This window comes from Crocodylus siamensis, chromosome 4, assembly GCF_052110815.1.
Source record: "Crocodylus siamensis isolate JL-2025a chromosome 4, ASM5211081v1, whole genome shotgun sequence".
Classification (NCBI taxonomy): Eukaryota; Metazoa; Chordata; order Crocodylia; family Crocodylidae; genus Crocodylus; species Crocodylus siamensis.
The window spans coordinates 76,164,918-76,187,648 of NC_143398.1; the positions used below are offsets into that span (position 1 = coordinate 76,164,918).

Below are 22,731 nucleotides of genomic sequence, written 5' to 3' on the forward strand. Positions count from 1 at the left end.
TTGATAAGTCTTGAAATACTTAACAGGTGGTTAGAAGAGGATGGTGATGGAGTATTCCTTGTGGCTGCAGGAGACAGAAGTAGTAACAGTCTTCAATTACAAAAAAGAAAATTTAGGCTGAATACTAGGAAGAACGTTGTAAGTGTGTGTGTGTGGTGTTATGCATTGAAGCAGGTTACCTAGAGAGGTTGTGGAGTCTCCATCCCTGAAAGTTTTAAAGAGCAGATGAGACATTTGTGTGGAATAGTTTAGATATGGATAATCCAACTTTTCAGGTCACTTTCAGCCCTATTTTTCTGTGAATTAATGCCCCTCAGCATAGTTTTATAGAAAATGGGTCTCATCAAATAAACCTGATTTTGTTCTTTGAGATTGCAAGTTTTTAACAAAAAACTTGCAATCTTAAACTTCTGTAAAGTGTTTTGAATAGCTTGAAGAGTGGACTGGTTTAAATCAAATTGATTTAAATCAGACAAGCCCAATTTTCATCAACTTTCCCTTTTAAATAAAAGTGTATATTCATTGGCTGGTATAACAGTTAAAACACATTGATTTACAACTGAATACAGCTTTTATAGCAGATCTGACACACGTATTTCCTAGGTACATGAACTAGGTACCAAAAATATATAGTTTAACATATTAGGATTGTTAGAAATCCTACATTTTAATGTGCTATAACTAGGGGGTGCTGAACTGGAGGAGGCAGCTGACTGAATTTGCGGGCAGATGCCAGGGCAGGCTGCCATTTTTGTGGGCTGAGCATGGTGGGGCACCTTTGTGCCTCCTCTTCCTGCAGATTGCCACATGGCCTGAAACTGTGGGTTAATTACCTTGATTAAGCCCAGGGAAGCTATCAGTCCAAGTGTTATGAAGCATGGATTAATGGCTTCCCCAGGCTTAATCAGGATAATTAAGTTGTAGTTTTGGGCCATCTCTGGGCTCCACACTTTTGGCTGGTTCAATGCCAGAAAAAAAAAAAGACAAACATTACTGGCAATCAGAGAAAAGCGCACAGAAAACCCTGCAGTCTTGGAGCATGAGTGGGTGGAAGGCATAGGGAACGGGGGTAGTGCAGGGCCCCTGCAAACAGCCCCACCTCATCCCCCTTCTCTTTGCTCTTTCCCCCCTCTGCCTTTCCCTCCATGTTCCAAGACTGCAAGGCTTCCTGCACATTTTTCTATGCTTGCCAAAAAGTTTGTTTGTCTGCCTGTTTTTTGGAGGGAGTTTTTTGCAGCAAGCCTGCCAAAAGTGCAGAGCCCACGCTTTTTTACAGAGCCTGCCTGAAATCATGGTTTCTGTGAAAATTGTGCAAGCACAATTTTGGTAGGCCCCAGCTATTAAATGGTGAAATATATATAATTCACTAGATGATTAACTTTTTGCTCATATTTATATCAAGCTGGATTTAGTTTGCAATTTGAATTTAATTAAACACCAAAATCAGCACTTCAAACTTATTAAACAAATTTTTAATGTTTTGGATACAGAAACTTTTAAAAATCAAAACATGGTGCACATTTACAAGTAATTTATTAAATGCTAGTATTAACTGTTATAGTATTAAAAAATGAATTGTGCTTAGTGAATTAAGCCAAGTATTTTTAGATCTTCCTGGGGAAAAATATTTAAAATGCCCTGGTGAAAGTCACCTATGATTAAGTTCCTACTACCTAATTCTCTTTAAAATGAGACAGTCACTTCAGAAGAGTATAACTGACATATACCACCATAGACTAGCACATTCATTAGATTTTGAACACAAACATTTTGAAATTCGTTAGTAAACCACCCAAAATAACTAACAGTATTGTCATAAATTTATCATTTATTAGCATTAAAGTGTATGGCAGGCAATCTATAGGAGCGGTTCAGAAATAATACATTTCCTAGCCAATTAATCCGGATGGCTCAGACGTACTCACATCAGCATTTCTCATAACGTTCCTTCATTCAGGCTACCAAATCTTGCAGCTCCTTGTTGTAGTGTTTACATTTGACACATGTTCCTCATTTGCACAGTGGGAGAGGAATTTCTTGAAAATATTTCCAAATAGGGCCTTTTTGTGACCTGCAGCCCTGGCAGTTTTTTCATACAGTTTCCAGGTACTGAAATCAATTCTAGTCTATAATCCACAAAGTGTTTTTCCTCTTCTTACGCTGCTTTGAGCCCAACATTAGCCCTTTCTGTTGTGTACACTGCTACTTATTCTGCTCCCTCTCCCTCCTCCATGCAAGAAATTAACAGACCAAGACTCCTTCACCTTGTGACATAACCCACCATACCCTCCCCCCCCACCCCCCAAAAGGAAAAAAAAACCCCAAAAGCCCTGACCCCTTTCCCCTTACCTTACAATTCATGGTTTCTGCTGTTGCAACCCCCGGCCTTGTGTGTTGCAGTATCTTAGTTTAGGTACATGGATAGAGCACCTGAGAAGTTAATGTTTACATCTTTGTATATATGCAAAAGGATCAAGAAAAGTAATTTAACTGAAGTATCCAGAGCCATTCAGAAACGGGGTTGGTAGTTACTGAGCAGATGGTTATTTTTCCATGAGCTGGAGAATAAGTCTCCATTATCAGTGCAGAATCATAAATAGTCATAACTTGAGAGCTGAGCTATCAGAGCTCAGGTAGAGAGAATAAAACCAGAATTTATACTATCCAGGTGAGCTCAGTGGATAATCCAGATCAAGGAGTACACATTATGGTGTCTGCTGGAGTTAGTGGACAGGTTCCAACACCTGTAATATAGACCCTGCCTCTGTTGCAGGGTCAAACCCCTAATACATGAAATATTTTTCCATATTTTTAAAGCATAACCTTAAAAGGTAGATGTTTTCCTCTTCATTCTCATGTAGGAGAAAATTAGCCTTTAACTGCTAAGTTTTTAGTAGAGGCTCATTGACTCTCATCTATTTTGTTTAAATTATTTTAATAGATTATACTAAATTTTATACTAGCCTATGATGTATTAAATTCAAATTTCATTTTAAGCCAGTTTGTTTGAAAAAGGAAAACAGTAAAACAAAATCCTATTTAAAATCAAAGAAAACTGATCTGAATAAAAATCAGGAGGCACTACTTCACAGTCAGGGCGGCTAGGATCTGGAACCAACTTCCAAGGGAAGTGGAGCTCGCTCCTACCCTGGTGGTCTTTAAAAGGAAGCTAGATAGACACCTTGCCAGGGTCCTTTGACCCCAGCATTCTTTCCTGCCCATGGCAGGGGGTCAGACTTGATGATCTGCTCAGGTCCCTTCTGACCTCACCAGCTACAAAACTATGAAAATAGATTATTTTTTAAATAATTGATTTTTATCCACCCTGTAAATAAGTGTAAGTAGGATATTCAAAATACTGCTTCAAGAAAGTAGCTTTGGTACTACAAAACTTTTAAATCTGTGGAAGAACTTCATTTTCCCCTTCTGCTATAAAAACAAAACAAAATTTACACACACACACACAAAAAAAACCAACAACCAAAAAAATAACCTGGAATAAGTATTTGGGGACACTGGCAGTAAGGTAAATTTGCTAGACGTGTTTTTCTAGTTGCAAGGAATTTTCCTTTGAAAATATTTGATCTCGTCTTCCCAGTATTTTGAGTGAAATGTTTAGGGGTTAATTGATTTTACTAGTGTCTTGAACTTAAGGATGATGTTTGGCCAGAGTCATAGCTTTCCTTTCTTTTACCTGTTCATCAGAAAAGGATTTTAGACCTGGTTAATTAGGCAGTGTTGATATCTGTGGCTGACCATCTCCTTCTACCAAAGTATTAGCATAAGGGGCCCGTGCTGATTCTGAGATATTTGTTAGCAGCTATGACAGGGGCAGGTGGAGGGCCACTTAATGAGTTTTGGCAAGCCATCAAGGGCCGCATGACAGGCAGACAGGAGCAGATAAATCTTATTTTTCTAAACTTTTTAGGGGCCCCGCGGGCCAGATAGAATGGCCTGGCAGGCTGGATCTGGCCTGCGGGCCGCATTTTGTCCACCCCTGAGCTATAAGATGCCACAAGTAAGGTTGCTTTTGACCTTTATGCATCATCATTGGGAGTGTATTCCTTTTAATGTCAAGTCCCAGGTGACCATTTTTTTTGTAAGAGGAGGCAGGATTCTGTACTCTGATACAAGGTGTTGGCTTTGGTTTTGTTTCTCCCTGTAGTTATTTTGGCAAATCAGCAAGTCCTATCTCGAAGCCCTTAGTCACACACAGAGGCAATGATTGTGTGGTGGTGTTTTTGTACTTGGAATTGAAACTGGTGTACAAGGATCTGTTCTGCTCACTCTGTATAGGGAGGGAGCTAGAAAGGGTCCCCTAAATATAGTCTTTTTTGTTTCACCTGTCTGGAAAACTGCACTGAGTGGGATCACTTGATCTGTGATCCAAAACAAGTTTGCAACCTGGAATACCGACATGCTGATGGACAACTGTAATAGTGACTGAATGGGGTGAAGAACAGCACTTGTGGCCAGAAGACTGGTTTGAGACTGACATTGCTGCACCAGATGTGCAGGAGAGGGGGTTCTCACAGAACATGGTAGTGGCTGCACCTTTTTTTGGAAAGGAAAAGACAAACAAGACAGACATGCTCGTGACATGGGTTTTGCTACCGAAACCAAAATTATTATTTAGATGCCTGAATGTCCAGTTGGCAACAAAAGAGCAGCTCATGATCCTTATGATGTGATAAGAATAATCCAACTGACCAGCAACATACATCCTGACCTTTGATGCAGATGAGGAAACCAAGGAAGAATTCTGTTTAAAATTTGACAATATTCTGTTATCTGTCACCAAAAATGATAAGATAATTCTTGTTCGAGATTTCAGTGTGGGAGTGGGCGGGGAGTCTGAGCTATAGAAAGGAACAGTTAGAAAGGAAGGAGTGGGGAAATCCATTTAAATGGACTTCTCCTTCTGAGCAAATGTTTGGAACTTGATCTCATCACAAACTCCCTGTTCCATCAAAGCAACAAATTGAAGATGTCATGAATGCACCCCTGCTCAGAACAGTGGCATCAAACTGACCACCAAATTGATAATAGTGTATGTGTGGGACCAACGTGATGTCCATATCAGTAGAGCTACTGATGGACAACTGTTGGATAGATCATTATTTGATATATTCCATCGTGTCTGTTCACATTGCCTCAAACTGATACAAACAAAAGAAGCAACCAAGGAAGAAGTTCAGTGTAGAATATCTGAAAATCCCAGTTAAAAATAAAATGGTCATCTCCAGCAGTGCCTCTGTGAGCAGCTCTGACCTCCTTGATAATTTTGATACCATTGATAACTGGGAGAGCCTCAAGAAAAGTATCCATGAGGTGTGTGAAAAATCTCTAAGTTTCTTCACAAAAGAAACACCAGGATGGATTTGATGAGAATGATAGGTAAATTCATACTCTCATTGACAGAAAACAGAGAGCTTTCAAAGCAAAATGATACCAACTTCAAACAACCAAGCCATTTATTGCCACTTTAAAGTTGAGACACAGGAAAATTTGAGAGTGGAAAAAACAAATGGAGAGTCAAAAGGTTGCTAACAGCAATGGCGTGCAGTTTTTTCAGCAAAACCAAAGCTATCCATTTTCCAGAAGCCCCTCCCTGTGTCGTGGCTCACTTCCATGGAGACCCCAGTAGCAGTGGCACTGTGACAGCGCAGGGCCTGGGTTTCCATGGAGACCAGCCCTACCAGCACTGGTGGGGAGCTGCTCCGGGGCTGGTACCTTGCAGTGGTGACAGTGGTACGGGGCAGAGCCATGGATTACTGCCTGCATGTCCCTCCCTGGGGCATGCAGGCATCAGATCACAGCTCTGGTCCAGCTCTGGACCACACTGTCAACACCACAAGATACCAGCCCTGGAGCAGCTCCCCAACGTGTTGCGTGCCTTGCCAGCATTGGTGGGGCCGTTTTCCATGGAAACTATGGCACTGCACTGTCAGGGCGCTGCTGCTTTTTGGGTCACCATGGAAACTTGCTGCAGCAATGCGGGCAGGGGCTGCTGGGAAATAGAGTCTGCTGCAGACTTTGGAGTCTGAAATGGAGTCCAGACTTTGCCCCCACCATGGGTTAGGCAGTAGAGAGCTAAATGTCTACAGAACAGCGTAGCAGGAGCTTGCAGAAAAGCTAGCCTGGTTTTAGGACAGTGCTACAGAGGACTTGCTAATTGGTAAAAAAAAGAATCTGTTACTTGACAAAGACAGAAGCAGCAAAGCTAGGCAGTACAGGGCGCAGCCTGCTGGGAAGCATGTAAGCCTGCTGATAACCATGGAAAGCCCCTGGGCATTAGGGAGGGAAGGTGCCTGGAAAGGAGAGGACTATATAAGCCTGGCCTTAAGGCTACAGGTTGTCCAGAACTTCACAGGAGAAGGAGCTCTGCAGGAGGAGAGTCTTACACAGGCATATGTTATAGAGCCATAGGGTTTCTGTCACTCTTTGACTATAAACAGATGTCTTTGCAGTGGGATCAATTGTGTTAGGATGTGTCCCAAAACAGCTGACCCACTTCATTGGCATCTACAGACATTGCCTGGGGCTGCTGTTCCACAGTGCCAGGCTCTTGTGGGCCTTTGGTGGCCTGGTCCTGTGAGAAAATGGCCTTGGGTGCCCCCCGTCACCATTAGCATGCCTCTGCTTGCAGATATATGCCTTGAGTTGGGAGTGTGCAGCATGACATGCACTGCTAGAAACCCCTGGGGCGGGGGGAGGGGAAGGAAGGGAGACCGTCTTCTAGGCTCATGGAGGAGTCCTGGGCTGTAGCTTTACCAAGCAGGTGGCTGGGCCCAGTCCAGCCCTGGCCTTCCTATAAGGTTCCTATAAGGGAAAAGTGACCCAGAGCTGGGGTGAACCAGTAGAAGCCACAAGCCTTTGACAGGAGGCTAAAAAACCTTTCCACTTCCCTTGGGGCCTTGTAACAGAATAGTGTTTGTAGCTTTGTTATTTAGGACTCTCCTGCCTTGCTCCTGGCTCACTTCTGCTTCAAGCCCTTTTGCTGTAGTTTCTGCCCTGTGCCAGCCTTGTCCCTGCCTCCCTTCAGCCTTTGACCCCTGCACGTTTGTTCCTGCCTCGCCTACTGCCGCAGATCCTAGTGCCTTGTTCTTGCTTCCCCTGTTGTGTGTTCTGAACTCTCTGGTTCTTGGTTTCTGGCCTGGTCTCAGTGACAGACCTGTCTTGATCCATGACACCATGGACTTCAACTGACACTTAGTATTATGGCCCTTGGCTTTGGCTTCTGGACTTCCAGTATTGTTGCTCCTTGGCCCCTGAAACCTGACCCCAGCCCCCCATCTGAGTTCTACTTGTGACATGACAGCTGAATGAAGCTTTGGACTGTCTCCGTTCAGATTCACTATATTTTATTCCCTCAGACTTCTTGTTCCTTCCGTTGGGCCATGTTAAACCCTCTGTTTTATGGTTAGTTATATCCTAGTTCAGCATAGTTTTTTTATGAGATCTGAGTGTTCCTAAATGACTTTCTCCAGCAGCTTAATTTATCATTCCTTAAAGGTTTTTGTGTTATTGGTAAATTTGTAGAGTTGGGCAGAGTGGCATGCATGAGTCAGGTCACACAAAGTGGAGACCACTGCTGGAGTTCATTTTTGATACTGGCTAATTTTCAAATTAATGTAATTCTTTTTATATTTCACACTTAAGCATAATGCTACTTTTGAATATTCTCTTCTATATAACGTTACTATAAAAACCAAATTTAATTTTGTGAAATGGTTTTAATTAGAAGATGACAGTTTTCTGTAAATATCTGGCTGTTGAGAAGACTATGACTCATGCTGTGCTTTGCAGCAATTTTTTAAAATCATTGGAGTACAGCAGGGTAATGTCAAATGCACTATGAATGTCAGACAAATACTTAAGATTATATAACCATTTGGTTGATTTCATATAAATACAGATGCTTGCATATCTTACAGTAGATACTAAGAAATGAACAAGCATATTTTAAGTCCTAAATGTGTTCTTTCTAAATAAAGTACATTAAAATGCAAATACACAGTAATTTTTGCCCAAAAATGCATGGAATAACCGAGGCAAACCTTTTTTGTTTTAACCTTTGTTAATTACTCTGTTACAGGCAAAGCACTTTTTTTTAGTTATAATGGTTAGTGTGTATTTGAAAACTTTTTAGATACATCAAGACATCTTTTCTCTCATTCCTGTTCATAAGTTCACAGTGACAGTGGCATCAAAAAAAGTCTTGCTGCTCATTTGGTTTCTATGTCTAGTATTCACTAATTATTGAACCATGCCTGTTTGACTGTATCTCTGGTGCCTGGGATTTGAAGGTGTTCTTTTGTCCAAATTCTGTTTACACCCAGGGAATCTTATTTTCCAAAATTGGATAAAGTTATGTACCTTCCTTTTGGTGAGGCCACATGATATCACAACTATATTTATCTGATTCCAAGTCTTCATGAAGTTAAACTAAGGCACTTATGACCCCACTGATAGTCTTGTTTATCCATTTTTGAGCAAATTATTTTGACCTAATATTAAAGGGCTTTATGAATTGAATACCATACTTTAAAAGCACTTAGTTAGTGCTATCAGTCCTTTTGGCAAATTAGTCTAATTACCTTGAAAAAAATTGACCTTATTTGATGCTTTCTTTTTTTTCCAGGTTTGTAGATGGGGAGCTGAATATTTGTTATAATGCTGTAGATCGTCATGTTGAGAATGGACGAGGAAACCAGATTGCGATCATGTATGATAGCCCTGTAACAAATATCAAAGAGGCTATAACTTTCAAAGAAGTTCTTGAACAGGTACAGTCAATGTTAGAATCTGATTATATGAAGGAGATAAGAAATGTAGCATTACATGGCATTTGGTGATTATGGGAGTATTTGAATTAGGAATAGACTACCTCTGTAAATTATTGCTTATTCAAATCTACATTTTATTCTGTTTTTATGTCATATTCCGACTTAAACCTCATGACTTTCATGCAGAAGTAATGATTCTTTGTAGATTTTAATCTATCTCACACTTCTTCATAAAGGTAAGGTGTCATGGGGCGGGGTCCTAGGAGCGGCTGTGATCTCTCCTAGCGCCCCCTACTGTGTCAAGTTGGTGTCAATGCACCCTCGTTCTCACCTGCCACATCTTTGATGTTATTAGTGTTATGGGAGCTGCCTTTTCAACCCCTTGGACACGGTACCCCTGATGTATCCCAGTCTGTGCCCCGTCTTAGCTGACTACATGCCCTAAAGCCTTAGGGGCTACGCGTGGCTCCTACCATCCCTGATACCACACCCCAAGCCTCGCAGATGTACCAGGCATTGCCTAGTCAATTCTTTGTTGCGCCCTCACATCGCCCCCTTGCTTACCTTGCTATAGCCCGCGCCCTCACGGACGCCCTCTGGGCTCGTCTCAGTTTCCCGCACCCTCACGGGCATTCCTTGTGCTCTCAGTTGCCCGAACCCTCGCGGGTTCCCTGGGCTCATCTTGATTGCCTGCAACCTCACGGGTGCTCCCTGGGCTCGTCCCACTCTCGTGGTCCGTGCTGGGGCCTTTCTCCACACTCCCTGCCTGCACCGGGGCCCTTCCAGTCAGCTGACCAAACTACAGTTGCCCCGGCAACCGGCACCTGTACCTTTTCCTAGGAGCAGGGCACTTCAGTGCCCTGCGACACACCTCCCCCCTTAAGTTCATAACTCACTAGGAGCAGGGCATGGGAGTGTCCTGCGACACAAAAACAGCTGCTTAAGAAAAACAGCTGTTTTCCCTTTTTTCTGAAAGTCTTGGATTTTTCTCTGTTCCTTTCTCTTGATCAGTTATTTGATTTTGCTTTGAAGTTAGAACATATAAAGATCTTTAACAATAACTCACTCTAATTAACTGGCTTACTTAACAAAATTAGTTCTGTTAATGTTAGCAGGAGGCATGTGAAATAGAAGTACAAACTTGAACAGATACCTGTCCCTTAGCAGACCAACATAAATATAAATTTTAACCATTAGGAACTCCTAAAATAGATACCTCTTCTATCCAGTTTTAGATTACATTGAAAGTGGAGCTTTTCATAGAATGGTAGAATCAATGAGTTGGAAGGGACCTAGACAGATCATCCAGTCTGACCCCCTGCCATGGGCAGGAAGGAGCACTGGGGGAGGCAGGGGTCATAAGACCCCAGCCAGGTGCCTATCGAGTCTCCTCTTGAAGATTTCCAGGGAAGGTGAGAGCACCACCTCTCTGGGAAGCCTATTCCAGGCTCTGGCCACCCTTACACTGAAGTTGTTCTTCCTAATATCTAACCTAAACCTATCCTCCCTCAGCTTGTGGCCATTGTTCCTGGTGACTCCAAGGGGGGCCCTGGTGAACGGACTTTCCCCGAGTCCCTGCTGGTGGCCCCTGATAAAGTTGTAGGCAGCCACAAGATCCCCCTTCAGTCTCCTCTTGCGGAGACTGAAGAGATTCAGGTCCCTCAGCCTCTTCTCATAGGCCTGGCCATGGAGGCCCTCAATCATACGAGTGGCCCTCCTCTGGACCCTCTCCAGGTTCTCCACATCCTTCTTGAAGTGCAGCACCCAGAACTGGACACGGTACTCCAGCTGCCGCTTGACCAGTACCACATAGAGTGGGAGCAAGACCTCTCTGGACCTGTTAGTGATGCTCCTGTTGATGTATGACAGAGTGCGGTTGGCTCTGCCTATTGCTTCGTCGCACTGGCAACTCATATTCATCCTGGAGTCAATCCTGACTCCAAGATCCCTCTCTGCCTCTGTGCTGCTGAGAGGGTCAGCCCCTAACCTATAACCATAATGCTGGTTCCCTCTCCCAAGGTGCAGCACCCTGCACTTGTCCTTGTTGAACTGCATCCTTTTTTATGCCTTTATCTTTCATAAATACATTGACTGCAAGTAACTGGTGAAATTGTCATTGGATAAATCTAAATTATGGCCAACTCTGGGGGTTTTGGTTTCAAAGAGGTGAACACATATTTGTAGAACAGGGGGTCTGGTGCAGCTGTGAGGCTGCAAGTGGCTGCACCAGTGTCTGGAGCCACAGCCTGACTCATTGCTGGCAGCAGCTGTACGTGCACCTTGGGGAGCATGGCAGGGAAGGGGCCAGGGCTGCGCTGCCAAGACAAGGATCAGGCCCCTTGTGGCTGCCTTGCCATCTGTTCCTGGCATGCCAGCCTCTTCAGAGTCCAGGTTGTGAGGGGTTTTGGCAGTGGGCCCAAAAATGTTGCTGACCCCTGCTTTATGAACTGTTCACTTTTATTGAATTGACTTTCACGGTTTGCCTACTGACAAGATTTAAAGATTAACTAAGGACCAGTATAGTATTGTATTAGATCAATGAAAATACATCAGCATACCTAAAACAGTGTATGGGAATTATTTTAATCATGGATCTATGGTAAAGTACATTTTTGTAGTATTAGTGTGTTTGTGGTGGTGATGGGTGTTCATTAAAAGAAAAAAATGTAACCTATATGTAATTTTTCTCCACTGTGCCCTGTTGGCAGTAACATTACTCTGGAAGACGTTTAAAATGCAGATTGGGTTTCATTTTTTGAACCTGAAGTTGATATTCAGCTTCCTACATGTGTGGCTCTGTATTCTCTCTCTGTCTCTAAGACTAATACATGTTTCAGGGTAAGAGGATTTGTGAATTAGTCACAGAAATTTACTTAAGCATCCCCTCCCCAAATTTTCTCTTACCCTAAACAAACCAAAACAGCTGTCATTGAGTATGTATCACACTCATTCTGAAGTTGGTAGAATCCTGCCTGTAGCTGTATTCTGTCTAAATATAATTTTTGAATTCCTTAGCTTATGCCTCTCTCCTAACCTGTGATATAGGATCATGAGAACTGCTTATGAAGGCGAGAACTTCAGATTAATATCTGCTTTTAGGAAATTTGTTTTATTTTTATGAAATATCTGTGGCTTGGTTTGTTTATTTAATCTTGTGATGTTTGCTGTGTAACTTCAAATGCTTAACTTCTTTACAAAGATGCTCTCTGGGCATGGGGACTAGCTGTAGGGTAACAACATGTCCTGGTTTGGCTGGGACAGTCTTGAATTTTGGAGTTTGGACCTGGCCAGCTAGCAAACATTTAAAATGAGCTCCCTGGGAGCAGGGCATAATTTAGTGGGGAGGTGAAGCAGCACAAACTGTGAAATAGGAAGTCCTAGCAGACAGCAAAATTGCCCTAGGATAGCTTAGCTTGATTAATGGAATGACCATTAAAAAGGGGAGATTGTTAACACCTCTGAAGTAAAGAAAAATGGGTCATTAACAGGACATATATTCCCCTAGGTGCTTGAATAATAAGACCAGAGCTACCCTTGCCTCTGCTTGCAGTAGCACTGCTGACCAGAGAGGTTGGGAGCAGTGTCCCAGATTTTACATTGTCCCATATGGTCACCTAGGACTAGGGTATTCAATCTTATCTACTGAACCCTTATTGAGTATGTCTAAAGAGCACAGACCACATCCATGGCCATTGTTCTGTGTCTTCCTTTTGGAATATTCAGTGTAAGTGGCACCATTACTTATGTTGTGTCAGGATTGGTGGCAGTTTTAAGAAGAGTGTACATTATGGATTATATAGGATGGCTTGGGTAGGGATGATCCTGCATCCAGCAGCAAGTTGAACTAGGTCATTCTTTATAATCACAGATCTTATTCTCCAGAATAACCTATCATTTTCATGGTGACCTTGTAGCTCCGCCCCAAAATACATTTCATGTACCACAAAGTATCAGGCAATGAGTGACTGGTTTAGTAGTATAATGGAAGTTATGGCAGAGTGCCTTCTGCTTAGGGCCTTCTTTTCAAGTTTGCTGAAGCTAGAAATTGTACAGACTGTATTATGTACTATCAAGAACCATGAACATTTGAACAGGTTTACCTTGGCAACACAACAGATATGCTAAAGAGGTTGCTCGAATACAGAACCTGTTTATTCCAAATGTCTGTGAGGTTGTTGTTGTTTGGGACAGTGGAAGGTCAGCAAAAGCAGAACAAATAAACCAGATGACACTGGAAATAGTTGAAAAAGGAATAGATAAGTAATCCTTAGCTTCTTAGAGAGAAAGTATTGGACATGAGAAGGAAAGAGAGAGGTTTTGGATGAGGGGACCTGGTTTAGTTGCAGGGAAGATAAAGAGAAAAGCCAAACCATTTTCCTGCCTGCTGGAAAACATTTGGACCCCCCACCCCCAAGGAAGGGTGAACTAGATTGAGAGGCTTTGCATTTAGGAAGTTTTATTTTTCTGAAGATGTGTATTGTTTTGCTTTGTTTTGCATACTGCATCCATTAAGTAAAAAAGCAACAATGTGTTCAGAAACTCTGGGTAAAGCCTCTCTGTAAGCAGCTGTCAGCATATATCTAATAACTGGCTTCTGAGGAATTATACTAGAATTAGATTAAATTAATTAATTAAACAATTTAGACTGGGAAATAGCAGAAGGCTGAAGTAGTGGGCTGTGAGGACAGGTTGTTGGAATCTGTGGGGGGGGAAAGGGGAGGTCCGTGCTGCTAAAAGTGGTGTCCTGGATCGAGGGTGTACACCCAGAAAGTGTGCTTGGACTCTGTTTAGACTTCAAAGCTTGTGGATCCAGTGACTGGTCCCTGGCAGGTCTGGTGAGTAGTCAAGACTGGAGTACTTAGGTTCTTTCACAGCTCTGAAAATTATAATACCACTTAAAGTCTACTCTTAAATCTTTGGAGCCATTGGCTTGGGTGCTTGTGTAATGATAAGATCTGATTTCTCTTAAAAGTTTTATGGTAAGACATTATAACTTCTATTTGCATGTATGTTTTATTATGTATTGTAAATTACTTCTTTTATAGTTCTTACAGCATTGCATTGTTTACTAATAAGAAACTTACTGTGGAAGCCAAATCTTTGCCCTATTTTAGTTTATTATGACAAAAACTATGTACACAAACAACTGGTAAGACGATTTATATGGGCGGATGATCCAGTAACCTATTATGTTTCCTTTCCCCCTTTTAGATTATTTAATCTTAGTGTCAAAAAGTAAGTAAGTATAAACCAAGGGTTGGCAGCCAATGGCCATGCTGATCTGACACAGAGAATCTGCGACATGAAGCTGTACCATGGCTCCTATCCCTTTCAGTAATGTTCCCCTCTGCTCCATAGCTCTCCCTGCTTCTTTCTTATGCCTGCGCTTACCATTACAGAAAAATATGACCCTGCCTGCTGCCATTGTGGATGGGGGATTGGTGGTGAGAGTAAGCATAGATGGCTTAGGTGCTCCTGGTCCAGAGGCTTGCGCTTCATGACAGGGAGCTGGGTCACAAGTGGCAACCTGCTGTGGCAAAAGGTGATGGGCTACTGCTATAAACCATAGTGTAAATAAGAGTGTACAGACCTGTGCAGCACATACAGGTTGATATTAGGTCTGTGTGAAGCTTTGGGTGGTGATTCAATCCTGAGAAGATTCGGCCCAAATTAGTGGCCGAATCTCCGAATTGGAATCAAACCAGGGGACCAATTTAAAGGTCCAAATCTTTGGAAAAGATTTGGAGAGCTTTGATTTGGACAGTCCCTGGTGGCTGCTGGACTCTGAACTAGTAACTACTGGGGCGGGGGAGGGGACCATGGGGGGACCCCTGCCAGCCCCCATCCCCTGCACGCTTCCCCAGCCCCCCCCAACCACTGCCCCCATGGCTGCCCTGCCCGCCCCAGCTCCTGGTGCTCTAAAGAAAAGCCCCGGTGCTCACGAGGTGCTGCTGGGTGGGGGGTGATCCCTGATGCCTCCCACTGCCCTACGCTTCATGGGGGCCTTTGCTACAACCACCCTGACCCCCTCCACTCTCCCAGCCCCCTCACGGGTGCCCCACTCGGCCAGCTCTGGCCCTTTAAGAAAAAAACCCAAAAAACGGAGAAAAACCCCAGGACTCACCACTCCTGCAGTGGCCTTGGGGCTTCAGGGGGCTCGTATAGAGCGTCGCACCTGGTGCAGGGCAGCAGGGATCATCCTCCGCCAGCAGGAACAGTGAGTACAGGGCTTTTCTCAGTTTTTTTTTCTTAAAGGGCCAGAGCTGGCCTGGGTGAGGCACCCATGGGGGGGCTGGGGGAGTGAGGGGGGGCAGGGGGCTCATGCAGAGCCTTCCATGCAGCATGGGGCAGTGGAGGGCAGCAGGGATTGACCCCCCTCCCCCCCCGACATGGTAGGAATCCGGTGAGCCAGGGCTTTTTTTTCCAAAGGGCCGGGAGCTGGGGCAGGAGGGGCAGCCATTGCCAGGCTGTGGGGGGTGTTCCTGGCTGATTTGGAGATTCGGCAGCAGTTGAATCTCTGAATCAGATTTAGCTCAATTGATTTGGGACAGTGATTTGAATCACTGAATGGAATCACTGTCCCCTGAATCAGCCGAATCCAAAGTGAATACTAGCTGCTTCGCACAGGCCTAGTTGATATACCAATATAAGAGATATGGAGAGTAAGCCGGAGGGGCAGAAGTCAAACTTATGCCTTCATTGACTTAGTAGAGACTTGATGGAATGATTAACCTGACTGGACTACAGATATAGAAGGACATAGCCTGACAGATATAGGATAGATAGGGAGAAAAAAGGGAGGTCAGAGTCCTGGTTATACCTTCTGCATCCAGGATGTAGACCAGAAGTGCTTAACCTGTGGCTTTTAGCTCATTTAGCTGCATCATCCAGCCCATGGGCCACACCATGAGTCTGGAAATTTGGTGTCAAGAGAGCAGTAGCAGCATAATTTCCAGATCCATGGCAAATAACATTGCCACTGCTCCCTTGCTGCCAAATTTCTGAACCCATGGAGCCTGGATGACCCAGCCCTGCATATCAGATCATGCTGTGGTCAGTCCTGGTGCCTGGGGTTGTAGCAGCATGCAGGTCTAGCGGCAACATGATCTGGCATGTGGGGCTGTCATTTGGACCACAGGTTTCACCATAGGTTCAGACATTTGGGTTGCGTCGTAGTCAGATGTATGGTATGAGGCTGCACTGGCACATCAGTTTGTACCAAATTGCACTGTGGATATGGTCTCTGGACTGACTCCACACCACTCATCCAGCCTGCAGGGCCAGTGTTGTAGACACTTGTTTTAATGTCCAAAATTCTTTGGGTGAAGATAAAAAGGGCAGGAGAAGTAAAGAGTTTCCTTTTTGTGGGTTTGCTGCAGACCAAAAAGACCTTCACCTGATTTTTTCAGTTTGATGACTAACCAGGCAAAGCACAATACTTGGTAGCAATGATGGATTTTAACCACACAAGTAGTAAGACTTTAGTTATCTTTTGGGAAAGATGTAGAGAAGGACACAGGGGCCAAGTCCAAACAAACATGGACATTTGGTTCCCCAGGGACAAGCAGCAGTGGTGCACCTTGTGCCGCAGCTACCTGTCCCCGGGGAATGCCTGTGCCACGTGTGCTTTGGCATGTGGCAAGTTACCCTGGGGGCAGTAGCAGAGGCTGGGGCCAGCACTGTGCTGGCCCCAGCAGCTTTACTTGGTGTCTTGGGCACCTCCTGTGGCTGTGGCAGTGGCGATCCTGCTGGGCAGAACCTGGCTGGCAGCTGCAGCACAGCTCAGGGTGGTCCAGTTCCACTTTTCAGTGGCGCGTGCTGCCCATGCCTGCGTTGCTCCATTTTTTTTTCCCATGGGTTTTTTAGACCCCTGAATATCCCTTGCAGCACGGAGAACACCTGATTGTGCGTTATGTGGTGTCACATACTACACAGCCATGCTTGTCTGGAGGTGCCCAGGTTGTTCAACCAGTAGTTGGATTTAGTTAGCTTTCTTAGATTTTTGATGGAGAAAAATGGAGAAAGCAACTAAAGGAGAGGCTCTTCTAAATTCTCATTTTGGCCAATGAGAAGGAACTGGTTGAGTATGTGAATGCAAAAGGTGACTTGGAAGATTGTGATAATTGCATGACAGAATCTATGATTCCTAGGAAGGGGAAGGAGGGAGAATAGCAAAATAAAGACAGTAGGATGCAGGAAAGCAGACTTCAGTAAATTCAGAAAATTGTAAAAAAGCTTACATGGCAAGCAAGCATAAAGGTGAAAGGAATGCAAGATAGCTGTAGGTTCTAAAAGAAATAATATTAGGGGCAGAAGAACAAATTCTCCCTGTGTAAAGGAAAGATGAGAAGTGTAAAATTAAAGCAAAAATGTGATTTAAAGCATAAACACTCAAAGAACCTGAAAAGAAAGAATTGTTCAGAAAGTGGAAAAAAGGTCAAATTACTAAGGATGCATATAAAGGTATATAGAAACAAAATTAAAAAGTCATTGCAGAAAGCAGGAGAGGTGAAAAGTAACAAGAACGCATTCTATACAGGAGTGAGAGGAATCCAAAGGAAGAGTTGGCTGAAGGCCAATAACAAGCAATGTCGATGTTTAATGTGTTTTTTCTTTCTTTTGTTTCCCCTCAAAGGCTATCTTTGGTCAGGTGGCTAACACAAGTAGTATAAGTAATAACAATCAAGTGCGTGGGTTGGAATAGGGAAATAACAGGTTAGAGACTATGTAGAAAAGTTTCCAAATTAAGTTTTCTATAAAGTATTATTGATAGAACTGACTAAAATAGCCCAAAGCCATTAAGAATAATCTCTGAAATCTTGTAGACAGGAAAGATCCTAGACTGGAAAAGAGGAAACAGTGCCAATCTGCCAAAGGGTGTTGTGGGGGGCCAATAGTAAAACCAGATGAAAAAAAAGAATTAGGCAGATTTAAGGAACTAAATGGCAACCTCCGGCCCCTGCACACTGGGCTTGGGCGCCAAGAAACTAGACCTGCTGCCTCTGCCCCTGCTTTCTGGGATTCAGTCCCAGGAGCCTGGTGCCACCCTCTCCTCACCCCCTCAACCTGATATTGGGGTCTGGCATTGCCCCACCTGGCCCTGAGTGCTGGGTGTCAATCCAGTGTGCAAGGTCTGGGTCTTCTCACAGGCCTGGAAATTTGGCAGCAGGGGAACAGTTCCAATATGCCTCTGCACCAAATTTCTGGACCTGTGGGGTTGCTTGTGGGCTGGATGTCATGATGCCATGGGTTAGATTTGGCTTATGGGCCAAGGTTTGAACACCTGTGATCCAGGGAAAGCTGCTGTAAAGTTGCTGCATATATGGTTGGGAAATTGCATTCAAAGACTGTTTATCATTGACTTCAAACTGGGAATGTGCATCTGTGGGATGCCACTGAGTTCTGTCTAACACTGCTTGTTAGTTTAAATGGTGACTTGGATGATGTACACCTGTATTTGTAGGTGACACCTAGCAGGGAGGGTTTGGAAGACCCCTTGAGGACTGGACACAATTTCAGAATTACTTTAACAAACTGGAGAATAGAATGCAATTAAAGTGTGAAGTACCACACTTTGGTAGAATTAATCCAGTTCATAGAAATTAAATGGGGACTATCTGATTTGTCAGTTATTTGCCTTTAAAATAATTTGCTTATCTAAACTAGGTCTCCTAGCACGAGGGCGGTGGAAAGCTTCTTAAAATGGTAATGTATTGTAGAACAGAGTAAAGCTATTGTTTGCACTTGTTCTGTAGATTGCATAATATGTATACAGGAATCTCTTCAAATTAGTTGCTTACATGGGTTAAAAGTAAACACTCTTCAAGGCAGAGCCTCAAGGACCACATTGGTAACCATGAGCAGCATGCAGTGACAGTTGCTGCCACTCTTAGTTACCTTGGCTGCTTTTTCTTGTGACAGGTGTCTTGTGAAATCCTTGACCCTCTGGTTTTACTGATTATGCTGTCACTAACAGTGCAGGAATTAATGTTACCTGTACACTGTTTTCATGTGAACTCATCCTTGTCCCTTCAATAGGTCTCAACCAGCAACACTAGAATTTAAGCATTCCTGGAGTATTGACCAGTTTCCAAGTAATTCAAATGCAGATTTAAATATTACTCATTTGTTTTAAAGGAATAAGATTTATCTGAATGCTGGTAAGGCAAGGTCCTGATAAATAAGGAGAAGGCAATAAATCTACAATAGAGGAATGAAATTATTTTCTTGTGCACATTAAGATTCTCCCCCCTTTTTTTTTATAAAGACCAAAACTTCTCTTTGCTCTTCCTTCAGAAGCATCTCAGTGGAATTACTGTCTATGTGCAGATATTTGTACTAGCAGCTAGAAAATATATAAGAAAAATATATTTTACTTGTCTTATCAGTCTTTATATGTTTACGATGCTGTGTCAGATTTAGGACCTACAACAATTTACATTTACATTACATTTAAATTTACATTTTAGAACAATTAAAATATGTGAACTGTTGAAATAACAGAAAACATGTCAGGAATGCCACCTTTGGGAAGTCAGTTCTTTGAGCAGAGCTAACACAGAAAGATGGTCAGGCAAACAGTCTATTCTTTAATTAAAATGTGACTGTCATATAATTAAGTACAGTATACATTCTACAGGAAGGAAGATGACTGCTACATTCTGATAATGTAATAAAGCTGCAAATTATTAGATTTTTGCTTTAAAAAAACTGCTCAGTTGTCCTGGGACAATATGGAGGACTTGAAGGAAAACAGCCAGCCCTTGCAATTTTGCTCAAGTTTTACAAGTTAATATCAGTGCTGGAATCCATACTGATCAGTAAATACAAAGACCAAAACTAATAGTGCTTTTACCTAAATCTATAATGAACCAGGAATTAAATGCCCAGAGAGAAACAAAAGTTCCAAGAGAATAGTTTCTTCCTGGGGTAAATGTTTATAGCTCAATTGAGTTCAGCAGAACTATGTTGATTTACCCCAGCTTAGGATCTGGCCCTTTATATTTGAAATCATCTATCATCTTTTAAAATACTGAGTTCTTTCAGTTTGGTATAATAAGGCTTTGTATATTGCATATAGTTTTAAATTTCACAACTAAAACCATGATATGAGCAAATGGCAGGAATTGGACTCATTCAGAATAGGAGTTTCCTGCAAAATAAGCTCAGCGGACATTTTAGCCCTTTGAAACCAACTAAAATACTTCAGCTACTAATGAGAATTTTATGCTGTGCTGGGTGATGGTCATGCTGTGTTAGCAAGGTGGAGAAAGGGAAGTAAAAGTGGGGAAAAGTGGAACTTTTATCTTTCCCTACATCCCCTTGAAACAGAGTTTGTAGCACTGCCATCCTTGTGTAAAATTCTAGAGGAAATGTCATGAAGAAATAGAGCGCACTGGCTTTTCTGTAGTTTTGTGTGTTAAACTTTAATATGGTATCTGAAAAATAAAATTCTGATAGGTATCAAATACAATTCATATGATAGTAAATTAAACCTTTAGGTATGAGAAGGCCTGTATAGGTTGCTCTCTTTATTGCAGGGGAGGGGAATGAACGAATTATATATGAATGTAGAAATGGAAGACACCCCTGAGGTTGCGGAGTAATCTAGCATCTTTAGTATCCCCCACCACAAAAAAGAGGAAGCAGAGGAAGAGAATGATGAAGATGACCACCACCACAGAAAGAGGCCGGGAAGCCAAAGGTATGATTTAATATCTTAGGCCCCAGTGATGGCAGGGAATTAGGTACATAAAAGATGCCAAAATCATCCTATATTGGACTGACCTGTGGAAAGGCATTTAATGCCTGACTGTCCAACAACCGTGGACCAACTATACAGTAAGATACCATAAAAAATCCTTCTCTCTCATACATTTCCTGAACCATTATGTCTACCACATCACTCCAACTGTACTAAGATAATCCTATGAGGTGATCTAAGGAGCCTTGCTACAGAGGATGGCAATGGTTGTTTGGGAGTTTTGTTTGTTTTTGTTTTTGTTTTCTATTTTGTGCCAATTCCATGACAGAAATTATTGTTCTGACAAATTCTGGCACTTGGTTTAACCGTGAATGTATGAATGAGACTCACCAGCCAAACACTTGAGAGGTTTTGCATTATCATCGGGATTCCCAGATGTCAAGCTTCCATCTTTAGTCCTGGCCAAGGTCTAATACAGGGGTGGGCAGAATGTGGCCTGCCAGGCCATTCTGCCCGGCCCGGGAGGCCCCTAACACATTTAGAAAATTAATGTTTATCTGCTCTGGGCTGCCTGTCATGCAGCTCTTGATGGCTTGCCAAAACTCAGTAAGCGGCCTTCTGCCCAAAATAATTGCCCACCCCTGGAATGCTTCAGAGGCAGACAAAAGAAGCCAAGTAATACATTAGGGGAGAAAAAAGAAAAGAAATCTTCCTAGTCCCTGCAGGCAACCAGCACAAACCCTGATGCATGGAATTGATAGAGTGTAATACAATGCACAGAGTATTGAATCATATTAAAAAATTCAAGAGGTAAAATAATGTAGTAGGACCTCACTTACATAGAGTCCCCTATACTCAGTCTAACCAAAGCATGCTTACAAACCTATCTTGTGGGCTGTCATAAGCCTATCACTCCACTGCACAGTGCTTCAATGCTTACTTGCTGCAGTTCGTGTGGCTGCTTTCTCTGACTTGAGCCTGTGCCTCCAGATTCAGCAAAATCAAGAAGCTCTGTGCCATTATAAACCTCCCTCAGATGGGAGCAGCCCACATAGTGATCAAGTTTCTTTTCAACTTCCTTTGCTATTTTTTTTCATTTTTGCAAAACCTTGCATTCAGAAGTAATATGATGCCTCGCAGGGCAAGTTAGCATGGTACAATAGTGTAACAATAGATTAGTAAATTTAGCAAGTATTAAAAAAATAGAACCGCAATATGAATGATGATACTATCCAGAATAACAGTAGGATGGATTAAAAATAAATGGGTGTTTAGAATCCATTATGCTTCTGTCACTAAAGTAACCCCTGATTAATGTAGTTTCCCCTACAGGAAGGTTTTACCTTAATTTCCAACTTCAGGAGTTCTTGAATAATTGCTTAAAACATCTGATACTGGTCATTGCCAGACCCTATTCAATCAGGGAGACCATTGGATTGCTTTGGTTTGGGACTGATCCAGCTGACATGTAGAATTGAAGAACTGGCTAGATTAGGATTGGGAAGGGTTTTTTTGTAATATCTTTTAGTGGGACAGCTGTATAGTTGGGAGAGGTGACCTGAAGAAGCACACTTTGAGTGCTTACAGAAGTGACGGTTTGTCACACGATTGGGCCCCTGAAGCACTCACTGGGCAATGCCCTAACAGAAGAGCACAGTAGCAGATTGCTTTAAAAGTGCCCGATTGTGTGACAGTCTGAACCAAGGGTTCAGATTAAGGCTGTCCAAAGTGGAGTGCCTTCATTAACTTGTGTCAGCCTGCACCAGGAGCAGGGATGGGCTGATGTAGCCCATTCCTGCCCTGGAGTGCTGTCTTCAGAATGGGAGAGAGAGAAAGGAGGGTAGGGAGTTTCATCTGGGGTTTGCCTAGCTTGCCCTAGGGGGTAGGGTTGGTGGATTGAAGTCCCACTTCCATGAGGTAGGGGGCTCCAATCCACCCACCCCACCCTCCAGTGCAGGCTGGGTAAACCCAGATTGAGCTTCTTCTGCTCCCTTCCGCCTTGCCATTCTGAATACAGCACTGGGGGTGGGAATGGGCTATATCTGAGTAGAGGATGAGCACAGTAGGAATAATTGCCTTCCTACTATTGCCATAGAATTAGTGTATGACCAATTAAAAAAACGAGATGTAAACAAGTCAGTGGGACAGGATGATCTTCATCCGAGAGTGATGAAGGAGCTGGCTGAAGTCATTGTGGAACTCCTGGTGAAACTCTTCCACAACTTGTGGCACTCTGGA

General features: G+C 43.0%; 1 protein-coding gene across 12 annotated transcripts in view; it reads left to right on the forward strand.

The window, feature by feature from the left end:
* ACSS3 (acyl-CoA synthetase short chain family member 3) overlaps window positions 1–22,731 on the forward strand; it is a 203,754-nt gene that overhangs the window by 3,665 nt on the left and 177,358 nt on the right. For all 12 annotated transcript variants that reach the window (XM_090042628.1, XM_090042623.1, XM_090042625.1 and 9 more), the window contains exon 2: window positions 8,645–8,789. In XM_090042628.1, coding sequence (XP_089898754.1) covers window positions 8,645–8,789 — 145 coding nt within the window. The remainder of the gene's footprint in view (window positions 1–8,644; window positions 8,790–22,731) is intronic.